The sequence below is a fragment of the Scylla paramamosain genome, chromosome 26 (genome assembly GCF_035594125.1).
Source record: "Scylla paramamosain isolate STU-SP2022 chromosome 26, ASM3559412v1, whole genome shotgun sequence".
NCBI classification, from domain to species: Eukaryota; Metazoa; Arthropoda; class Malacostraca; order Decapoda; family Portunidae; genus Scylla; species Scylla paramamosain.
Window position 1 is genome coordinate 14,694,343 of NC_087176.1, and position 24,361 is coordinate 14,718,703.

Here is a 24,361-nt window from a genome sequence, read left to right on the forward strand (position 1 = left end):
GAAACACAGCTGCACCGATGACGAGACTTTCCATCCTTGTCCAGTCAGTATATGAGGAAAAAAATGTATCCTGAAGGGCTTCACTCACTCAGCGGCACAACACACACACACACACACACACACACACACACACACACACACACACACACACACACACACACAAAAAAAAAAAAAAAAAAAAAATGGATGGAAGGAGAACGTACATGTCTGTAGCAACGGTACCACGATGGTACACATGTACTCGTATTTGATATCACATTTTGCTTGAAATTACATGAACGGGCAAGATGTTTTGTTATATTAGACATTACTATTTTATGTATGCATGCATCATGCACACTACGGTATATCTTTTATCAAGCAAACATTATGACCCACAACGTCAGTTCAGTAAACGCATGCTTAAAAACACACTATTTTATGCTAATGACTAAAATATCTCTGAAAAAGACATGTACGTACCACATTGTTCAAACAGAGGTGGTGGTCATACATTCGCTATTGATGCTGATCTGAAGAAGCGGTGGATAGCTACTGTTGCGAGTGACAGTGGTGTCCAGTACCAGCCAGGCAAGGGTGTCACAGACACTCCATGGAGGACGACTATGTTGCTACCACTACTCTAAAAGGATTGTTTTGAAGGTTCTATAAACCGTGTCAAGGGTTTGGCTAAGCATTGTAATCACATCCGTCAGCGCCCTATAATATTGTTGGCTTGCGCCGCCTCCATCATTCTCACCAAGTCACTCGAGTGGCTGATTTCCAGTAAGCGTTATTTCCATACACGATTTCTTTTCATGTTATCTGGTATTTTCAGTGGCATGAACACGTTGCCTGTGATTTATGCTGTTTGCATTAATACGTTTCATGTGTAGTCTACCTGCTTAAAAAAACCCTCCTAAAAAATTATGTATTTATTCTTTTTTTTTACGCTAAATAGAGCGTTAGTATGTAGAGGGTTACCATGAAAAAATAAATAAATAAAACAGATAAATAAATAAATAAATAAAATGAGACTCATTGCTGCCTCCTGGTGACGTTTACTTTTCAACAATACCCATATAAATCTAGTCACAACTCTCTCACTTTTTTTCCATTCCTATTCTCTTCACTTTTTTTTACATTTTCTTTCATTTTCCTTCCAGTTTTTTTTCTTTTCCTTTACTTTCCTTTTATGATCAAGTTTGACCCCTCTCCTTTTCCTCCTCCCTTAATCCGTTTTTGTTCCTCTCCCCCTTTCATGCTTTCTTCCTCTCTCTCTCTCTCTCTCTCTCTCTCTCTCTCTCTCTCTCTCTCTCTCTCTCTCTCTCTCTCTCTCTCTCTCTCTCTCTTCATTGTCTTATCTTCATGTTTCTATTTCCGTATTTTTCCTATTCCTCCTCCTTAGTTGAACGCATGGACAGAAGATTTAATTAATAGTCTTTCCACATTAATTATGATAATATAATGACCTGTGACAGTAGTTGAAAGCCTCGCTCACACTATTGAAACCTCCACATAAGGCATAAGAAGTCTACACATGATTTCAATCCTTTTTTTTTTTTTTTGCGATGAACCTTCATTACGAGTCTTTTTTTTTTTTTTATGTAGGAGGGGCACCGGTCAAGGGGAATAAAATTGCGACCAAAAAAGAAAAAAGGTCAAGGCGTTAGTAAAAAATTACAGGATATGATAAATGATTTAGAATGATGAATGATTTAGAATATTTAGAATACTGAATTTAGAATTATTTAGAATACTGGTTAAGTCTTGCATTACAGAGGTGAACAGAATCGGGGTGAGAGAAAGAAGAGAGCCTAGTGAGGTGAGGCCACGGGATGAGAGGAGACATGCAGTTAGCAATCAAAAGAGCAGTTAGCATAAAAAATAGTGGTAAAAGATAGCAAGAGATGCAACACTGCGGTGATGAGAAAGCGACTGGAGACAGTCAGTTAGAGTAAAGGAGTTTATAAGAGGAAATACTTGGCAGCTGTGGGCGGGTAGTGAGAAAAACTGGCGGAGACGACTCAGAACACCTAACTTCATAGAAATTGTTTTAGCTAGAGATGAAATATGAAGTTTTCAGTTTAGATTATAAATAAAGGCCAGACCTAGGATGTTCAAAGTAAAAAAACGGGGACAGTTGAGCGTCATTGAAGGAGAGGGGATAGTTGTCTGGAAGGTCGTGTAGAACTGATAGATGGAAGAATTGAGTTTTTGAGGCATTGAACAATATTAAGTTTTCTCTGCCCCAATCAGAAATTTTAGAAAGATCAGAATTAAAGCGTTCTGTGGCTTCCCTGCGTGAACAATTTACTTTTTGAAGTGTTAGACGTCGTTTAAAAGGCGTGGAAAAGTGCAGGGTGGTATCATCAGTTTGATTTAGAAAATCATTGATGAATAATAGGACGAGTGGGTGACAGGAGAGAACCTTCAGGAACACCATTGTTTAATAAATGTAGAAGAACAATGCCCGTTTACCACAGCAGCAATGAAAGAGTCAGAAAGGAAACTTCAGATGAAGTTACAGAGAGAAGGATAGCAACCGTAAAAGGGTAGTCTGGAAATCAAAACTTTATGCCAGACTCTATCAGAAGTTTTGATATGTCTAAGGCAACAGCAAAAATTTCACCAAAGTTCTAAAAGAGGATGACCGAGACTCAGTAAGGAAAGTCACAAGATCAGGGTTAGAGCGGCCTTGACGGAACCCATACTAGTGATCGGATAAAAGGTTGGGAAGTAATAAATGTTTAAGAATCGTTAAACTTTAGATAGGCAGGAAATTAGTTCAATGGGACAGTTGTTTAAGGAATTACAACGGCCACCCTTTTTAGGAACAGGGTGAACATAGGCAAACTTCCAGCAAGAAGGAAAGGTAGATGTTAATAGACAGAGTTGAAAGAGTTTGACTAGGCAAGGTACCAGCACAGAGGCACAGTTTCGGAGAACAATAGAAAGAACCCCGTCAAGTCCATAAGCCTTCCGAAGATTTAGATCACCAAGGGCATGAAAAACATCATTGCGAAGAAATTTAATAGATAGCATGAAGTATTCATAGTGTGGAAAAGAGGGAGGAACAAGCCCTGAATCATCCAAGGTAAAATTTTTAGCAAAGGTCTGAGCAAAGAGTTCAGCTTTAGAAACAGATGAGATGGCAGTGGTGTCATGAGGTTGAAATGAAGGAGGGAAAGATGAAAAAAGGAAAGTTACTGGAGATGTTTTTGGCTAGGTGTTAAAAGTTATGAGCAGGGTTAGATCTTGAAATATTTTGACATTTTCTATTGATTAAAGAGTTTTTGTCTAATCGAGGAACAAACTTGGCATGACTTTTTGGCAGAGTTGAAAAAAAAAATAAAAAATTGTGTGTTTTGTTTTTAAAAACACAACACACTTTTTTTTTTGAGGAGGAGGGTTATTATTATTTTTTTTATATGAAAATCAGTTTAAATAAGCAATCAAAAAGTAATCTAGACTGAAAAAAAAGCTTTGAAAAGAAAGAAATAATCTATCTATCTATCTATCTATCTATCTATCTATATATCTATCTATCTATCTATCTAGGAATCTATCTATCTAGGAAGACAGTGGGTGACAGGACAGAACCAGCAACATCACTGTTAATAAATTTAGTAGAGCTGTGACCGTCTACTTCAGCAACAATAGAACGGTCAGAAAGTAAACTTGAGATGAAGTTACAGAGAGAAGAATAGAAGCCGTAGAAGGTTAGTTTGGAAATCAAAGCTTTGTGCCAAACTCTATCAGAATCTTTTGATATGTTTAAGGCAACAGCAAAAGTTTCACCAAAAGTTGACCAAGACTCAGTAAGGAAAGTCATGGCCGGTAGAGCTGCAATGACGGAACCCATACTAGCTATCAAATAGAAGGTTGTGAAGCGATAGATGTTTAAGAATCGTTCTGTTGAAGATAGATTCAACAACTTTAGATAAGCAGGAAATTAAATCAATAGGACGTTAGTTTGAGGAAATACAACGGTCACTCTTTTTAGGAGCAGGGTGAATGCAAGTAAATTTCCAGCAAGAAGAAAGGGTAGATGTTGATAGACAGAGATGAAAGAGCTTGACCAGACAAGGCGCAAGCACAGAGGCACAGTTTCGAAGAAGAACTGCAGGGACCCCATCGTGTCCATAATTCTTCCGATGATTTAGGCCACCAAGGGCATGGAAAATATAATTGCGAAGAATTTTAATGTGTTGCATGAAGTAGTAAGGGGGTGGAGGACAGGGAAGAACAAGCCCTTAATCATCCAAGGAAGAGATCTCTTAGCAAAGGTATGAGCGAAGATTTATGCTTTAGAAATAGATGAGATGGCAGTGGTGCCATCTGGTTGAAATAAGGAAGGGAAAAATGAAAAAGAAGGTTACTGGAGATGGTTTTGGCTAGGTGGTATAGGTGATGATAGGAGTTAGATCTTAAAATATTTTGGCATTTTGTAATAATGAAGGCATTTTTGGCTAGGTTAAGAACAGACGGCGTGATTCCAGACAGAAATACAAAACGCATGACATTCAGATGATATAAGGATCAAGTACCCTTTTAGGCAGGGTTGGAAAAAACCCCGTTTTTTTAAACCCAACCCAGTATTTTTGGGGGGAATTTTATTGTTTCCTCGGGGGATTTATTGGGTTTTGGGAATTTTATTCTTTTTTTGTTTATTCCTCATATTTATATGTAAATATGTAAATCAATTTAGATAAGCAATGAAAAAAGGGTAGTTTGGAAATTAAAACTTTCTGCCAGAGTCTATCAAATGTTTTTGATGTCTAAGACAACAGCAAAAGTTTCACCAAAATCTCTAAAAGAGGATGACCAAGAATCTATAAGGAAAGCCAAAAGATCACCATTAGAGCGGCGTTGACGGAACTTATACTGGCAAAGTTATAAGGAGGAGGCAGTAGACACCTGCCGAAACGATAATTACTCCCAGTGAGGTCTAAAGCACTGTTCAGGGGGTGCTGTGAACTTATCATTAAACCCAGCTGTGACCTCACTGAACGTTTCCCTTTGTGTCTTACAACACAAGGGGGTAATCACAACCTGCCCTCTAAAGACAACTCTCTTCCTCCACACAAAACTACAAGCACCTAATAACACACACACCCTTCACTCAAAAATTTTAAAATCATGGCGACTCCTACACCAGCCTCGGAGTCCCCATCTGGGGAGGGGACCATAAATGTCCCCAGGTCGGACTGCCTTTCCGTCGACGACCCTAAGTGTCTTGACACCCCCCTCAACTTTTTCTTCATTAACTTCTGCAACATTCGCGGTCTAAGATCTAATTTCCAATCTGTAAAACACCACCTCTCCTCTTCTAAACCTCATCTTCTTTTCCTCACTGAAACTTAGGTGTCTGAGGCAACTGACAGTAGCCCCTTTTCTGTTCCCTCCTACTTTCTCTATCCTCATTTTCGATCCAAAGCTGGATGCTGCGTTTATGTGCGCAATGACTTAACCTGCTCTCGTGCCCACGCACTTGAATCTTCCGAGTTTTCCACCATCTGGCTACGAATACAGAGTCATTCTCATACTAAATTTATCTGTGCTGTATACCTCTCTCCTAGCTCCTCTGACTATAAGAAATTCTTTGACTACTTAACTTTCAAAGTGGAGCACATTCTGACCCTCTTCACTTTTGCAGAGTTCTCCATTCTTGGAGACTTCAATGTTCACCACCAGCTTTGGCTTTCCTCTCCCTTCACTGACCATCCTGGTCAGTGAAGTTGTAGCCTACAACTTTGCTATCCTCCATGACCTAGAGCAATTGGTGCAACACCCTACTCGTATTCCTGACCGTCTTGGAGATACGCTCAACATTCTTGACCTTTTCCTGACCTCTAATCCTTCTGCTTATGCTGTCACCCTTTCTTCTCCGTTGGGCTCCTCCGATCACAATCTCATATCTTTATCTTGTTCTATCACTCCAATCCCTCCTCAGGATCCCCCTAAGCGAAGGTGCCTCTGGCATTTTGCCTCTGCTAGTTGGGGGGACCTGAGGAGGTATTTTGCTGATTTTCCTTGGAATGACTACTGCTTCCGTGTCAGAGACCCGTCTTTGTGTGCTGAGCAGATAACAGAGGTGATAGTGTCTGGCATGGAGGCGTACATTCCTCACTCTTTTTCTCGTCCTAATACTTCTAAACTTTGGTTTAACACAGCTTGTTCTCGTGCTATACATGATAAAGAGGTGGCCCACAAAAGGTATTTAAGCATCACCAGAATCTCATGCACTTTATATTTCTGCTCGGAACCATGCAAAGTCTGTTCTCCAACTAGCCAAAAACTTCTTCATTAACAGAAAATGTCAAAACCTTTCAAGATCTAACTTCCCTCGTGATTTCTGGCATCTAGCCAAAAATATCTCCAATAACTTTCCTTCTTCTTCTTTCCCTCCTCTACTTCAACCAGATGGCACCACTGCTATCACATCCATTTCTAAAGCTGAACTCTTTGCTCAAACCTTTGCTAAAAACTCTACCTTGGACGATTCTGGGCTTGTTCCTCCCTCTCCTCCACCCTCTGACTACTTCATGCCACGTATTAAAATTCTTCGTAACGATGTTTTCCATACCCTCGCTGGCCTAAACCCTCGGAGGGCTTATGGACCTGATGGGGTCCCTCCTATTGTTCTCCGAAACTGTGCCTCCGTGCTTGCACCTTGCCTAGTCAAACTCTTTCAGCTCTTTCTGTCAACATCTACCTTTCCTTCTTGCTGGAAGTTTGCCTACATTCAACCTGTTCCTAAAAAGGGTGACCGCTCTAATCCCTCAAACTACCGTCCTATTGCTTTAATTTCCTGCTTATCTAAAGTTTTTGAATCTATCCTCAACAGGAAGATTCTTAAACATCTATCACTTCACAACCTTCTATCTGATCGCCAGTATGGGTTCCGTCAAGGCCGCTCTACTGGTGATCTTCTGGCTTTCCTTACTGAGTCTTGGTCATCCTCTTTTAGACACTTTGGTGAAACCTTTGTTGTTGCCTTGGACATATCAAAAGCCTTTGATAGAGTCTGGCACAAAGCTTTGATTTCCAAACTACCCTCCTACGGTTTCTATCCTTCTCTCTGTAACTTCATCTCAAGTTTCCTTTCTGACCGTTCTATTGCTGCTGTGGTAGACGGTCACTGTTCTTCTCCTAAATCTTTTAACAGTGGTGTTCCTCAGGGTTCTGTCCTGTCACCCACTCTCTTTTTATTATTCATTAATGATCTTCTAAACCAAACTTCTTGTCCCATCCACTCCTATGCTGATGATACCACCCTGCACTTATCCACGTCTTTTCATAGACGTCCAACCCTTTAGGAGGTAAACATATCACGCAGGGAAGCCACACTTATCCATCAATTTTTGACCACTGCCTTGACCCTTTTACGAGACTGGCATTTCAGTGGGCATTTTTTTTTATTGATTTTTGTTGCCTTTGGCCAGTGTCCTTCTTACATAAAAAAAAAAAAAAAAAAAACAAAGTAAATCTGCATGAGTAAGACCTAAACAAGTGTCTGTTCTTCTTTAATAGAAAGTGTCAAAATCTTTCAAGATATAACTCCCCTTGTGACTTCTGACACGTAAACAAAAACATCTCCAATAACTTTGCTTGTTCATCTTTCTTTCCTTTATTTCAACCTGATAGCAATACTGCCATATAATCTATTTCTAAAGTGGAACTCTTTGCTCAAACTTCTGTTAAAAACTCTAAATTGGATGATTTAGGGCTTTGTTCCTCCCTGTCCTCCACCCTCTGACTACTTCATGCTACCCATTAAAATCCTCCGCACAGATGTTTTCCTTACCCTCATTTGTCTAAACCCTCGGAAGTTTTATGGACCTGATGGGGTCCTTCCTACTGTTCTCTGAAGCTGTGCCTCCGGGCTTTCACCTTCCATAGTCAAACTCTTCCAACGCTGTCTCTCAATATATAACTTTCCTTCTTGCTGGAAATTTCCTGAAATTCAGCATGTTCTTAAAAAAAAAGGTGACCATTCTAGTCCTTCAAACTACCGTTTTATTTATTTATTTTATTTTTTTTATTTCCTGCTTCTTTCAAATTTTGAATATATCCTGAATAGCAAGATTCTTAAATATCTATCAATTCACAACCTTCTATCTGATTTTTTTTTTTTTATGTAGGAAGGATACTGGCCAAGGGCAACAAAAATCTAATAAAAAAATGCCCACTGAAATGCCAGTCCCATAAAAGGGTCAAAGCAGTGGTCAAGAATTGGTGGATAAGTGTCTTGAAACCTCTCTCTTGAAGGAATTCAAGTCATAGGAAGGTGGAAATACAGAAGCAGGCAGGGAGTTCCAGAGTTTACAGAGAAAGGGATGAATGATTGAGAATACTGGTTAACTCTTGCGTTAGAGAGGTGGACAGAATAGGGGTGAGAGAAAGAAGAAAGTCTTGTCCAGCGAGGCCGCGGAAGGAAGGGAGGCATGCAGTTAGCAAGATCAGAAGAGCAGTTAGCATGAAAATAGCGGTAGAAGACAGCTAGATATACAACATTGCGGCGGTGAGAGAGAGGCTGAAGACAGTCAGTTAGAGGAGAGGAGTTGATGAGACGAAAAGCTTTTCATTCCACCCTGTCTAGAAGAGCAGTATGAATGGAACCCCCCCAGACATGTGAAGCATACTCCATACATGGACGGATAAGGCCCTTGTACAGAGTTAGCAGCTGGGGGCGTGAGAAAAACTGGCGGAGACGTCTCAGATCACCTAACTTCATAGAAGTTGTTTTAGCTAGAGATGAGATGTGAAGTTTCCAGTTCAGATTATAAGTAAAGGACAGACCGAGGATGTTCAGTGTAGAAGAGGGGGACAGTTGAGTGTCATTGAAGAAGAGGGGATAGTTGTCTGGAAGGTTGTGTCGAGTTGATGGAGGAATTGAGTTTTTGAGGCATTGAACAATACCAAGTATACTCTGCCCCAATCAGAAATTTTAGAAAGATCAGAAGTCAGGCGTTCTGTGGTTTCCCTGCGTGCTATGTTTTCCTCCTGAAGGGTTGAACGTCTATGAAAAGACGTGGAGAAGTGCAGGGTGGTATCATCAGCGTAGGAGTGGATAGGACAAGAAGTTTGGTTTAGAAGATCATTAATGAATAATAAGAAGAGAGTTGGTGACAGCACAGAACCCTGAGGAACACCACTGTTAATAGATTTAGGAGAAAAACAGTGACCGTCTACCACAGCAGCAATAGAACGGTCAGAAAGGAAACTTGAGATGAAGTTACAGAGAGAAGGATAAAAACCGTAGGAGGGTAGTTTGGAAATCAAAGCTTTGTGCCAGACTCTATCAAAAGCTTTTGATATGTCCAAGGCAACAGCAAAAGTTTCACCAAAATTTCTAAAAGAGGATGACCAAGACTCAGTAAGTTAAGCCAGAAGATCACCAGTAGAGCGGCCTTGACGGAACCCATACTGGCGATCAGATAGAAGCTTTTGAAGTGGTAGATGTTTAAGAATCTTTCTGTTGAGGATAGACTTAAAAACTTTAGATAGGCAGGAAATTAAAGCAATAGGACGGTAGTTTGAGGGATTAGAACGGTCACCCTTTTTAGGAACAGGTTGAAGGTAGGCAAACTTCCAGCAAGAAGGAAAGGTAAATGTTGACAGACAGAGATGAAAGAGTTTGACTAGGCAAGGTGCAAGCACGGAGGCACAGTTTCGGAGAACAATAGGAGGGACCCCATCAGGTCCATAAGGCTTCCGAGGTTTGTTGGACAAAGCCTGTTTTAACTTGTATTATACAGGAAATGAACGGGTCAGGCTTGACTACTTTCACATTTTTTTTTTATGTATATGTACATATATAGACTTTATTTATCATTATTATATAGACATAAATTTTGATATTCAATATATATATATATATATATATATATATATATATATATATATATATATATATATATATATATATATATATATATATATATATATATATATATATATATATATATATATATATATATATATATATATTAACATTTTGGCTGCTTTTCTTTTTTTTTTAGGGAGGGGTTAATGCCAACCTTGCTTTTTGGGCCACCTCTGTATCATGTATAGCACAAGAGCAGGTTTTGTTAAACCAAGGTTTCGAAGGTTTAGGTAAAGAAAAAGAGTGAGGAACATACTCCTTCATGACAGACACTATCACCTCTGCTATGCACTCAGCTGACAGAGTTGGGTCTGTGACACGGAAGCAGGAGTCATTCCAATGAAAATGTGCATAATACCTCCTGAAGTCCCCCTAATTAATAGATGCAAAACGCCAGAGGCACCACTGCTTTGAGGGATCCTGAGGAGGGATTGCAGCGATAGAGCAAGATACATATATGAGATTGTGATCGGAGGAGCCCAATAGAAAAGATAGAGTAAGTGCATAAGCAGAAAGATTAGAGGTTAGGAAAAGGTCAAGAATGTTGGGTGTCTCCATGACGGTTAGGTATACGAATAGGGTGTTGCACGAGTTGCTTTAGGTCGTAGAAGACAGAAAAGTTAAAGGCTAGTTCACCAAGATAGTCAGTGAAGGGAGAGGAAAGCCAAAGCTGATGGTGAACGTTCAAGTCTCCAACAATTGAGGTATCCGGAAAAAGAAGAATAGTCAGAATGTGCTCCACTTTGGAAGTTAAGTAGAAAGAATTTCTTCTAATCAGAAGAGTTAGATGAGAGGTATACAGAACAGATAAATTTAGTTGTAGAGTGACTCTTTAGTCGTAGCCAGAAAATGGAAAACTCGAAACTCCCAAGAGCGTGGGTACAAGAGCAGGTTAAGTAGTTGCGCACATAGAGGCAATATCCAGCTTTGGGTTGAAAATGAGGATAAAGAAAGTAGGCGGGTGCAGAAACGGGGCTACTGTCAGTTGCCTCAAACACTTGTTTTTCAGTGAGGAAAAGAATGTGAGGTTTAGTAGAGGAAAGGTGGCGTCCTACAGATTAAAAATTACATCTAAGCCCGCGAAAATTGCAGAAGTTAGTGAAGAAATATTGGGGGCGGATGTCAAGACACTTACGGTTGATGCCAGAAGAGCACTCTTACCTGGGGACATTTGTGGTCCCTTCCCCAGATTGGGACTCCAAGGCTGGTGTAGGAGTCGCCATGATAGTTTTGAATTTTAACTGAAGGGTGCTTGTGTAATTAGGTGCATGTAGTTTTGTGTAAAAGAAGAGTTGTCTTTAGAGACCAGACTTTGACTGCTCCTTACTGACACAAGGGGAAACGTTCAATGAGGTCATAGCTGGCTTTAATGATAGGTTTACAGCACCCCCTCTTCCAGTGCTTTAGACCTCACTGTGGCTAATTATTGTTTGCGTAGGTGTCTATTCCCTCCACCTTACAGTACTCTCTAGAAGTGGGTCGTATTTCGTTTTCATGCCATAAGATGGATATGATAACTTCATGGTAGGGGGTCTACTAAAAGTTCATAAAATGGTTAGTCTGATTAGACCGATTAATTAACTTAAAAAAAAAATAATTATAGTTTTGCCAAATTAATTTTTTTGCCTGATTTTATATATATGTTATCATACATTAATTAAACTATTTTTAATCAAGGAATTTATGGATACTGAGTTTAGTCATCACCCTGAAATGTCTTGGTTTCATGTAGACTTTTTGCCTGGTTGGGGCCAGTGATATTACTGTAGAATGATGTAAGAAATAAAACAATTCGATATAATCTTGCCCTCTTGGCACAATTTAAATGATTATTAAAATCAGCTGTTAAAGAATCTTGTTTAATAATTCGTTTTTTTTTTATTTATTTGTTTTATTTTTCCTTTAACCTCACCTATAGGAAATGTCTTTCACATTATTAAAAAAAAAAAAAATGGATGAATAGAATTTCAGTAACTAAAAACAACTATGCATAAAAATATAATGTGGATTACTTTTCCTTTTGCTCTTCAAACACAATCATATCAACACATTTTTTCTATTACCTAAATGATGAAATAAAAATCTTCGCTTTGTTCTTTAACGAAACTTGGGTTTCATTAATTTTCAGTTGCCGCCAACTTTTCATCTAATGAACAGATAAAGATCGAATTTTGTAGATAATAAGATTAATATAAATTATAACGAAAAAAAAAAAGTCAAATTAACATCACTTGCGCATGTGCAAAACACGTAAAACTTTGTTTTTTTTTTTATAAACTGACCGTCAGTTGTCTAATTTCAACCAACTTTTTTTTTTTTTGTCTCAACAAGAGCTGACACATATCAGTGAACGCAGAATGAAATATCCTATCGAACGTTATAAAGCACAACCATTGGGATCTCGCGAAGTTTTGAACTAGGATGATTTGAATATTACGCAAGTGTGCGATGTGCGGGGTGCCTGAAATTCTCTCTCTCTCTCTCTCTCTCTCTCTCTCTCTCTCTCTCTCTCTCTCTCTCTCTCTCTCTCTCTCTCTCTCTCTCTCTCTCTCTCTCTCTCTCTCTCTCTCTCTCTCTCTCTCTCTCTCTCTCTCTCTCTCTCTCTCTCTCTCTCTCTCTCTCTTTCTCATTTATTGAAATACTCCTTCCACTGATGCATTACTGACTGCTTCGCTCGTCAATCGCCTTCCGAGGCATTTTACTGATATTAGTCATCTCGAAGTGTTTTGGGACACCTGGCCAGGATTCATCAAACAGTTTACCACAGGAAACTCTTCGTAACCTCGGCAACATCGTAAGTTGCTATTCAGCAAACACTTACGACCTGGCAACTCGCCTGGTAAGTTGTAACAACTCTCTGGAGCTGGTAACACCACGGACCTCACTTACGAGAAAGAGGGAGCGCCGTTAGCTAGAGAATATTTCATTCTTTAGCTGCTTTCATAGCTGAGTTTTGAAGGTGAATACTTAGTGATAACCTCTGTTGTTGCAAGAGCCGGGACATGCTTAACTATAAGTAAAATGAAGGCAGGAGACCATAATACAGGACTTAGATCAGTGGTTCAATATGGGAGTGGCCGGTACGTATAGTGCAATGAAGACAAGAGGGAGGCGACATTTATCGGTCATCAGCACCGTACGTGTTATTACTTGGCTTGTGGGTTTTATTGTTATTAATCGCCTTTAACAAAGATTTTTGGTCTTCTGCCTTGTGCATATCTCTTAATCGTGCTTACGATTAAGAGATTAAGCCTCAGCACCAGTGCAGTGTAAAATGGTTATAAACAGTAAAATCTTACATTCCATTATTTCGCACTAACAAAGCAATATTTATTCTATTTATTTGTTTGTTTGTTTTTGGTGGGTTAAATAGGACAAAAAAAAAATCTTCGATTTTGTAAGGATTGAGTACACGATTTTTTATTTATTTATTTATTTTATTACTTTTTATTTTTAGTAATTAAAACCCACACAAGACGCGAGTATTTTCTCAGTGAATACGACCTTGAGCCACGCCGCTCCCACCCAGGAGCGCCTCATTTCCTGTCTTTTTTTTTCTTTTGTATGGAGGAGATAATGAACCCTAAGGGCGAAAAGGCCAACAGAGGAAACCCAGCTGCACCGATGACGAGACTTTCCTTCCTTGTCCAGTCAGTATATTAGGAAAAAAATGCATCCTGAAGGGCTTCACTCACTCAGCGGCACACACACACACACACACACACACACACACACACACACACACACACACACACACACACACACACACACACACACACACACACACATACACTAAAAAAAAAAAAAAGCTGCATGAGCGTTTATTACTAAGAAGGTAAATTAAACACAGTAACGGCTGGACATAAAAATGGCCAAAGGTATCATTGCTGTAGTTCCATTCCATGTTTTTTTTTTCTTTTTTTTTTTATGTCAGCGGACCAATGTTTCGTAGCTATGACAGTAGCTTCCTTAAAATATACAGTTGTTCCGACTTCTAAGTTCTTGTTTGACTTAGCGAGTTTAACTTAAAAAAAAAAAAAAAACGGTAGAGTAGCGAAAATGAGACTTAGTAGAACTGTTGTGCTGGTGGCAGCTGCTGGCAGGCTACTGAGCCAAGCAGGAAGACTCACTACCTCCTTACCTCCTTGTCACGCAAAAAAGAAAAAAAAGAAAAAAATAATAATAAATAAATAAATAAATAAATACATAAAATCAATAAATAAATAAGTAAATAAAAATAATAATAAAATAAAACAAAATAAATAAATAGATAAACAAATAAATAAAAGCATTCTCTTCACTTCTACTTCCTGTTTTATTTACTTTAATAACTAATACTTAGTTACCCCTTATTATGACTACAATTTATATACAAGTCACAACACAAATCAATGACACATTGACATTCGAATTGCAAGACACGATATATTTGAGAAACCAGGAGGAATCTAACACATGAACTCAATGAACATATAGGTATTTCAATACGTACACGAAAACAGTTAGCTCACCCCCTTTTTCAACAATAACACAGCTAGTTTAACACAGCTTGTTCTCGTGCTATACATGATAGAGAGGTGGCCCACAAAAGGTACTTAAGCCTTCCATCACCATAATCTCATGCACTTTATATTTCTGCCCGGAACCATGCCAAGTCTATTCTCCAACTAGCCAAAAACTCCTTCATTAACAGAAAATGTCAAAACCTTTCAAGATCTAACTCCCCTCGTGATTTCTGGCATCTAGCCAAAGATATCTCCAATAACTTTGCTTCTTCTTCTTTCCCTCCTCTACTTCAACCAGATGGCACCACTGCTATCACATCCATTTCTAAAGCTGAACTCTTTGCTCAAACCTTTGCTAAAAACTCTACCTTGGACGATTCTGGGCTTGTTCCTCCCTTTCCTCCACCCTCTGACTACTTCATGCCACGTATTAAAATTCTTCGCAATGATGTTTTCCATGCCCTCGCTGGCCTAAACCCTCAGAAGGCTTATGGACCTGATGGGGTCCCTCCTATTGTTCTCCGAAACTGTGCCTCCGTGCTTGCACCTTGCCTAGTCAAACTCTTTCAGCTCTGTCTGTCAACATCTACCTTTCCTTCTTGCTGGAAGTTTGCCTACATTCAACCTGTTCCTAAAAAGGGTGACCGTTCTAATCCCTCAAACTACCGTCCTATTGCTTTAATTTCCTGCCTATCTAAAGTTTTTGAGTCTATCCTCAACAGGAAGATTCTTAAACATCTATCACTTCACAACCTTCTATCTGATCGCCAGTATGGGTTCCGTCAAGGCCGCTCTACTGGTGATCTTCTGGCTTTCCTTACTGAGTCTTGGTCATCCTCTTTTAGAGATTTTAGTGAAACTTTTGCTGTTGCCTTGGACATATCAAAAGCTTTTGATAGAGTCTGGCACAAAGCTTTGGTTTCCAAACTACCCTCCTACGGTTTCTATCCTTCTCTTTGTAACTTCATCTCAAGTTTCCTTTCTGACCGTTCTATTGCTGTTGTGGTAGACGGTCACTGTTCTTCTCCTAAATCTATTAACAGTGGTGTTCCTCAGGGTTCTGTCCTGTCACCAACTCTCTTCTTATTATTCATTAATGATCTTCTAAACCAAACTTCTTGTCCTATCCACTCCTACGCTGATGATACCACCCTGCACTTTTCCATGTCTTTTCATAGACGTCCAACCCTTCAGGAAATAAACATATCACGCAGGAAAGCCACAGAACGCCTGACTTCTGATCTTTCTAAAATTTCTGATTGGGGCAGAGCAAACTTGGTATTGTTCAATGCCTCAAAAACTCAATTCCTCCATCTATCAACTCGACACAACCTTCCAGACAACTATCCCCTCTTCTTCAATGACACTCAACTGTCCCCCTCTTCTACACTGAACATCCTCGGTCTGGCCTTTACTTATAATCTGAACTGGAAACTTCACATCTCATCTCTAGCTAAAACAGCTTCTATGAAGTTAGGTGTTCTGAGACGTCTCCGCCAGTTTTTCTCCCCCCCCAGCTGCTAACTCTGTACAAGGGCCTTATCCGTCCATGTATGGAGTATGCTTCACATGTCTGGGGGGGTTCCACTCATACTGCTCTTCTAGACAGGGTGGAATGAAAAGCTTTTCGTCTCATCAACTCCTCTCCTCTAACTGACTGTCTTCAGCCTCTCTCTCACCGCCGCAATGTTGCATATCTAGCTGTCTTCTACCGCTATTTTCATGCTAACTGCTCTTCTGATCTTGCTAACTGCATGCCTCCCCTCCTTCCGCGGCCTCGCTGCACAAGACTTTCTTCTTTCTCTCACCCCTATTCTGTCCACCTCTCTAACGCAAGAGTTAACCAGTATTCTCAATCATTCATCCCTTTCTCTGGTAAACTCTGGAACTCCCTGCCTGCTTCTGTATTTCCACCTTCCTATGACTTGAATTCCTTCAAGAGGGAGGTTTCAAGATACTTATCCACCAATTTTTTACCACTGCCTTGACCCTTTTATGGGAATGGCATTTCAGTGGGCATTTTTTTTATTGATTTTTGTTGCCCTTGGCCAGTGTCCTTCTTACATAAAAAAAAATAAAATAAATAAAAAAATAAGAACACATTCACACACACATGATCATCTGTTTTCGGAGAAGGACTGTAGTACATTAAATAAAGTTGACCTACATACAGACATTAAAATATTAGAAGCTATTTACATTAAAGACCTGAAACCTGAATTAAATCAACTGCCAACATTACAATTATATCTTTTATAAACACTGCTCGGAGCTTTGGTAATCCGGGTTCGTAAATAATCTAGTTCTTACACCGCCACCCTTTGTCAGTTCTCACCACACCACAAGCTAGACCACACAAGGATTCTCCATAGTTTTATACCTTTATATTGCTTGATTTTTTTTTCTGTTATATATAAGCTGTAGCTGATGGGTTATTATGTCATATATTTTTTTCTTTTTTGTTACTGTTTGCCTGCCTGTCTTTTTTGCTTACTATTGTGTTTTTAATCTGTGTCCCTAGTGTTATATTTTATTATGATTTTTTCTGTCTATGTACTTATTTTTATTTTATTTATTTATTTATTTATTTTTATTTTATTTTATTTTTTGTCAGATGATACCTTCTGTGAAGGTGAAGCATTGCAATAAATTAAGAAAAAAGTCTTGTGTATCTCTGCTTACCTCATCTATAACTCGGGATCTGTTCATATATATATATATATATATATATATATATATATATATATATATATATATATATATATATATATATATATATATATATATATATATATATATATATATATATATATATACTACTACTACTAATTCGTACTCAAGAGGAATGTAACACCTCTAACTTCTATCAGGTGACAGGTCGCACCTCATCTCACTCCACCACGTGGATCTTTTCCTTTGGAAAACACCTGGTCAGACACTCCTTCCCTTCCTCCCTTGGATTATCACATAGGCCTATGTCAATTTTCCCTTCTGTGTCACTCGCCTTTGATATTCACCGATGTTAACACCACGTGGAATTAATCTGTAGCAAATAAGTAAGAGACCAACCCCCTCCATCGAGGAGTGCAGGGCAAGACTGTGGAAGGAACAAACACTTTATTACTTGCCCTACACCAAACAATGCAAACTGTAACACCTTCACCCCATATCCCCATCCTGTAAGAGGCAGGATGGAAAGAGAACGTACATGTCTATAGAAACGGTACCACGATGGTACACATGTACTCGTATTTCATATCACATTTTGCTTGAAATTACATGAACGGGCAAGATGTTTTGTTATATTAGACATTACTATTTTATGTATGTATGCATCATGCACACTACGGTATATCTTTTATCAAGCAAACATTATGACCGACAACGCCAGTTCAGTAAACGCATGCTTAAAGACACACTATTTTATGCTAATGACTAAAAGACATGTACGTACCACATTGTTCAAACAGAGGTGGTGGTCATACATTCGCTATTGATGCTGATCTGAAGAAGCGGTGGATAGCTACTGTTGCGAGTGACAGTGGTGTCCAGTACCAGCCAGGCAAGGGTGTCACAGACACTCCATGGAGGACGACTATGTTGCTACCACTACTCTAAAAGGGTTATTTTGAAGATTCTATAAACCGTGTCAAGGGTTTGGCTAAGCATTGTAATCACATCCGTCAGCGCCCTATAATATTGTTGGCTTGCGCCGCCTCCATCATTCTCACCAAGTCACTCGAGTGGCTGATTTCCAGTAAGCGTTATTTCCATACACGATTTCTTTTCATGTCATCTGGTATTTTCAGTGGCATGAACACGTTGCCTGTGATTTATGCTGTTTGCATTAATACGTTTCATATGTAGTCTACCTGCTTAAAAAAACCCTCCTAAAAAATTATGTATTTATTCTTTTTTTTACGCTAAATAGAGCGTTAGTATGTAGAGGGTTACCATGAAAAAATAAATAAATAAAACAGATAAATAAATAAATAAATAAAATGAGACTCATTGCTGCCTCCTGGTGACGTCTACTTTTCAACAATACCCATATAAATCTAGTCACAACTCTCTCACTTTTTTCCATTCCTATTCTCTTCACTTTTTTTTACATTTTCTTTCATTTTCCTTCCAGTTTTTTTTTCTTTTCCTTTACTTTCCTTTTATGATCAAGTTTGACCCCTCTCCTTTTCCTCCTCCCTTAATCCGTTTTTGTTCCTCTCCCCCTTTTATGCTTTCTTCCTCTCTCTCTCTCTCTCTCTCTCTCTCTCTCTCTCTCTCTCTCTCTCTCTCTCTCTCTCTCTCTCTCTCTCTCTCTCTCTCTCTCTCTCTCTCTCTCTCTCTCTCTCTCTCTCTCTCTCTCTGTCTCTCTCTCTCTCTCTCTCTCTCTCTCTCTCTCTCTCTCTCTCTCTCTCTCTCTCTCTCTCTCTCTCTCTCTCTCTCTCTCTCTCTCTCTCCATTGTCTTATCTTCATGATTTTATTTGTATTTTTCCTAGTCCTCCTCCTCAGTTGAACGCATGGACAGATGATTTAATAGTCTTTCCACATTAATTATGATAATATAATGACCTGTGACAGTAGTTGAAAGCCTCGCTCACACTATTGAAACCTCCACATAAGGCATAAGATGTCCACACATGATTTCAATCCTTTTTTTTTTTTTTTGCGATGAACCTTCATTACGAGTCTTTTTTTTTTATGTAGGAGGGGCACCGGTCAAGGGGAATAAAATTGCGACCAAAAAAGAAAAAAGGTCAAGGCGTTAGTAAAAAATTACAGGATATGATAAATGATTTAGAATGATGAATGATTTAGAATATTTAGAATACTGAATTTAGAATTATTTAGAATACTGGTTAAGTCTTGCATTACAGAGGTGAACAGAATCGGGGTGAGAGAAAGAAGAGAGCCTAGTGAGGTGAGGCCACGGGATGAGAGGAGACATGCAGTTAGCAATCAAAAGAGCAGTTAGTATAAAAAATACTGGTAAAAGATAGCAAGAGATGCAACACTGCGGTGATGAGAAAGCGACTGGAGACAGTCAGTTAGAGTAAAGGAGTTTATAAGAGGAAATACTTGGCAGCTGTGAGCGGTTAGTGAGAAAAAGTGGCGGAGACGACTCAGAACACCTAACTTCATAGAAATTGTTTTAGCTAGAGATGAAATATGAAGTTTTCAGTTTAGATTATAAATAAAGGCCAGACCTAGGATGTTCAAAGTAAAAAAACGGGGACAGTTGAGCGTCATTGAAGGAGAGGGGATAGTTGTCTGGAAGGTCGTGTAGAACTGATAGATGGAAGAATTGAGTTTTTGAGGCATTGAACAATATTAAGTTTTCTCTGCCCCAATCAGAAATTTTAGAAAGATCAGAATTAAAGCGTTCTGTGGCTTCCCTGCGTGAACAGTTTACTTTTTGAAGTGTTAGACGTCGTTTAAAAGGCGTGGAAAAGTGCAGGGTGGTATCATCAGTTTGATTTAGAAAATCATTGATGAATAATAGGACGAGTGGGTGACAGGAGAGAACCTTCAGGAACACCATTGTTTAATAAATGTAGAAGAACAATGCCCGTTTACCACAGCAGCAATGAAAGAGTCAGAAAGGAAACTTCAGATGAAGTTACAGAGAGAAGGATAGCAACCGTAAAAGGGTAGTCTGGAAATCAAAACTTTATGCCAGACTCTATCAGAAGTTTTGATATGTCTAAGGCAACAGCAAAAATTTCACCAAAATTCTAAAAGAGGATGACCGAGACTCAGTAAGGAAAGTCACAAGATCAGGGTTAGAGCGGCCTTGACGGAACCCATACTAGTGATCGGATAAAAGGTTGGGAAGTAATAAATGTTTAAGAATCGTTAAACTTTAGATAGGCAGGAAATTAGTTCAATGGGACAGTTGTTTAAGGAATTACAACGGCCACCCTTTTTAGAAACAGGGTGAACATAGGCAAACTTCCAGCAAGAAGGAAAGGTAGATGTTAATAGACAGAGTTGAAAGAGTTTGACTAGGCAAGGTACCAGCACAGAGGCACAGTTTCGGAGAACAATAGAAGGAACCCCGTCAAGTCCATAAGCCTTCCGAAGATTTAGATCACCAAGGGCATGAAAAACATCATTGCGAAGAAATTTAATAGATAGCATGAAGTATTCATAGTGTGGAAAAGAGGAAGGAACAAGCCCTGAATCATCCAAGGTAAAATTTTTAGCAAAGGTCTGAGCAAAGAGTTCAGGTTTAGAAACAGATGAGATGGCAGTGGTGTCATAGGGTTGAAATGAAGGAGGGAAAGATGAAAAAAGGAAAGTTACTGGAGATGTTTTTGGCTAGGTGTTAAAAGTTATGAGCAGGGTTAGATCTTGAAATATTTTGACATTTTCTATTAATTAAAGAGTTTTTGTCTAATCGAGGAACAAACTTGGCATGACTTTTTGGCAGGGTTGAAAAAAAAAAAAATTGTGTGTTGTGTTTTTAAAAACACAACACACTTTTTTTTGAGGAGGAGGGTTATTATTATTATTGTTTTTTATATGAAAATGAGTTTAAATAAGCAATCAAAAAGTAATCTAGACTGAAAAAAAGCTTTGAAAAGAAATATATAATATATCTATTTATCTATCTATTTATCTATCTATCTATCTATCTATCTAGGAATCTATCTATCTAGGAAGACAGTGGGTGACAGGACAGAACCAGCAACATCACTGTTAATAAATTTAGTAGAGCTGTGACCGTCTACTTCAGCAGCAATAGAACGGTCAGAAAGGAAACTTGAGATGAAGTTACAGAGAGAAGGATAGAAGCCGTAGAAGGTTAGTTTGGAAATCAAAGCTTTGTGCCAAACTCTATCAGAATCTTTTGATATGTTTAAGGCAACAGCAAAAGTTTCACCAAAAGTTGACCAAGACTCAGTAAGGAAAGTCATGGCCGGTAGAGCGGCAATGACGGAACCCATACTAGCTATCAAATAGAAGGTTGTGAAGCGATAGATGTTTAAGAATCGTTCTGTTGAAGATAGATTCAACAACTTTAGATAAGCAGGAAATTAAATCAATAGGACGTTAGTTTGAGGAAATACAACGGTCACTCTTTTTAGGAGCAGGGTGAATGCAAGTAAATTTCCAGCAAGAAGAAAGGGTAGATGTTGATAGACAGAGATGAAAGAGCTTGACCAGACAAGGCGAGAGCACAGAGGCACAGTTTCGAAGAACTGCAGGGACCCCATCGTGTCCATAATTCTTCCGATGATTTAGGCCACCAAGGGCATGGAAAATATAATTGCGAAGAATTTTAATGTGTTGCATGAAGTAGTCAGGGGGTGGAGGACAGGGAAGAACAAGCCCTGAATCATTCAAGGAAGAGATCTCTTAGCAAAGGTATGAGCGAAGATTTAAGCTTTAGAAATAGATGAGATGGCAGTGGTGCCATCTGGTTGAAGTAAAGAAGGGAAAAATGAAAAAGAAGGTTACTGGAGATGGTTTTGTCTAGGTGGTATAGGTGATGATAGGAGTTAGATCTTAAAATATTTTGGCATTTTGTAATAACAAAACAACAAAAATCAATAAAAAAAAATGCCCACTGAAATGCCAGTGCCGTAAAAGGGTCAAGGCAGTGGTCAAAAATTGGTGGATAAGTGTCTTGAAACCTCCTTCTTGAAGGAATTCAAGTCATAGGAAGGTGGAAATACTGAAGCAGGCAGGGAGTTCCAAAGTTTACCAGAGAAAGGTATGAATGATTGAGAATACTGGTTAACTCTTGCGTTAGAGAGGTGGACAGAATAGGGGTGAGAGAAAGAAGAAACTCTTGTGCAGCGAGGCCGCGGAAGGAGGGGAAGCATGCAGTTAGCAAGATCAGAAGAGCAGTTAGCATGAAAATAGCGGTAGAAGACAGCTAGATATACAACATTGCGGCGGTGAGAGAAAGGCTGAAGACAGTCAGTTAGAGGAGAGGAGTTGATGAGACGAAAAGCTTTTGATTCCACCCTGTAGAGAAGAGCAGTATGAATGGAACCCCCCCAGACATGTGAAGCATACTCCATACATGGACGGATAAGGCCCTTGTACAGAGTTAGCAGCTGGGGGCGTGAGAAAAACTGGCGGAGACGTCTCAGATCACCTAACTTCATAGAAGTTGTTTTAGCTAGAGATGATATGTGAAGTTTCCAGTTCAGATTATAAGTAAAGGACAGACCGAGGATGTTCAGTGTAGAAGAGGGGGACAGTTGAGTGTCATTGAAGAAGAGGGGATAGTTGTCTGGAAGGTTGTGTCGAGTTGATGGAGGAATTGAATTTTTGAGGCATTGAACAATACCAAGTTTGCTCTGCCCCAATCAGAAATTTTATAAAGATCAGAAGTCAGGCGTTCTGTGGCTTCGCTGCGTGCTATGATTTCCTTTTGAAGGGTTGGACGTCTATGAAAAGACGTGGAGAAGTGCAGGGTGGTATCATCAGCGTAGGAGTGGATAGGACAAGAAGTTTGGTTTAGAAGATCATTAATGAATAATAAGAAGAGAGTTGGTGACAGGACAGAACCCTGAGGAACACCACTGTTAATAGATTTAGGAGAAAAACAGTGACCGTCTACCACAGCAGCAATAGAACGGTCAGAAAGGAAACTTGAGATGAAGTTACAGAGAGAAGAATAAAAACCATAGGAGGGTAGTTTGGAAATCAAAGCTTTGTGCCAGACTCTATCAAAATCTTTTGATATGTCCAAGGCAACAGCAAAAGTTTCACCAAAATCTCTAAAATAGGATGACCAAGACTCAGTAAGGAAAGCCAGAAGATCACCAGTAGAGCGGCCTTGACGGAACCCATACTGGCGATCAGGTAGAAGGTTGTGAAGTGATAGATGTTTAAGAATCTTTCTGTTGAGGATAGACTCAAAAACTTTAGATAGGCAGGAAATTAAAGCAATAGGACGGTAGTTTGAGGGATTAGAACGGTCACCCTTTTTAGGAACAGGTTGAAGGTAGGCAAACTTCCAGCAAGAAGGAAAGGTAGATGTTGACAGACAGAGCTGAAAGAGTTTGACTAGGCAAGGTGTGTAGCGAAGGTGAGGTGCTACTTGGCCGCCCAGAAGTTGCTCAAGCGAGAAATGTAGGCTCCCAACTATGACTCTTGGTCATAGCAGTGTTTAGTCCTTGAAGGGTAACAATTTCCAGTGTCATAGCAGTGTAGCTCTGGCAAAGGAAACTTAGCCTGGGTATTCTCTGTTTATTCAGCAAAAACATGAACAATATATATAACAATTACTAAACATAACAAACGACACATACAAAATTATGGAAAAAGAGAGTGTATGTGTGTGTGTATGTCTGTGTGAAGAAAGGAGTAGTAAGATGTATTGAGAAGATGTGTAACACATGTGTCAAAGAGCGTGCACAGAATGTGACAAGTAAGAGAAATGTATAAAGTGATGAAAAAGATATGAAAGACAAAAGCCTGTGCAGTAGAGAGAGTGAAAACGGAAGGGTGAAAATAAAACAGAAAACGGAGTGCAAGGAGCGGTGACTTGTGTCCCGCTACAGTATTCCCTCCCTAGTGACGAGGGAGGAGGAACGTAACCGTCTTCTGGTGCCGAGTGGTGTTGGTGGCGACGTTCTGGCCGATGGTGTTGATGACGACCGGGTCACTGTGAAGGAGGTAGGGAGGCTTGACTCGGTCGATGGAGATGGTGTCAGGCTTACCATCCTTGTCCACAGTGACCGTCTTTCTCCTCCTGTTCAGGACTTTGAAGGGGCCTTGGTAGGGCTGCTGCAGGGGCTTCTTCACAGCGTCAACCCTGACGAACACGTGCGTGCAAGTGTCCAGATCCTGGCTGACAAATGTCTTGGAGGGAGACGTGCGAGGCTGGACAGGCTGCAGACGCTGCATGAAGTCAGAGAGGTTGGCAGCAAAGTCCTGAACGCTGCAAGGAGTAGAGCGAGGTGCAGGAGTTAGGAGTTCGCCAGGTAACCTGAGCTTGGTACCATAAACGAGCTCGGCGGAGGA

The 24,361-nt window shown here is 39.6% G+C and overlaps 1 protein-coding gene across 1 annotated transcript in view; it reads right to left on the bottom strand.

Moving 5' to 3' along the window:
• LOC135113838 (nascent polypeptide-associated complex subunit alpha, muscle-specific form-like) overlaps nt 1-24,361 on the bottom strand; it is a 43,919-nt gene that overhangs the window by 13,992 nt on the left and 5,566 nt on the right. Inside the window, exon 7 of the mRNA XM_064029457.1 lies at nt 21,542-21,711. Within this exon, the coding sequence (XP_063885527.1) occupies nt 21,542-21,711 (170 nt within the window). The remainder of the gene's footprint in view (nt 1-21,541; nt 21,712-24,361) is intronic.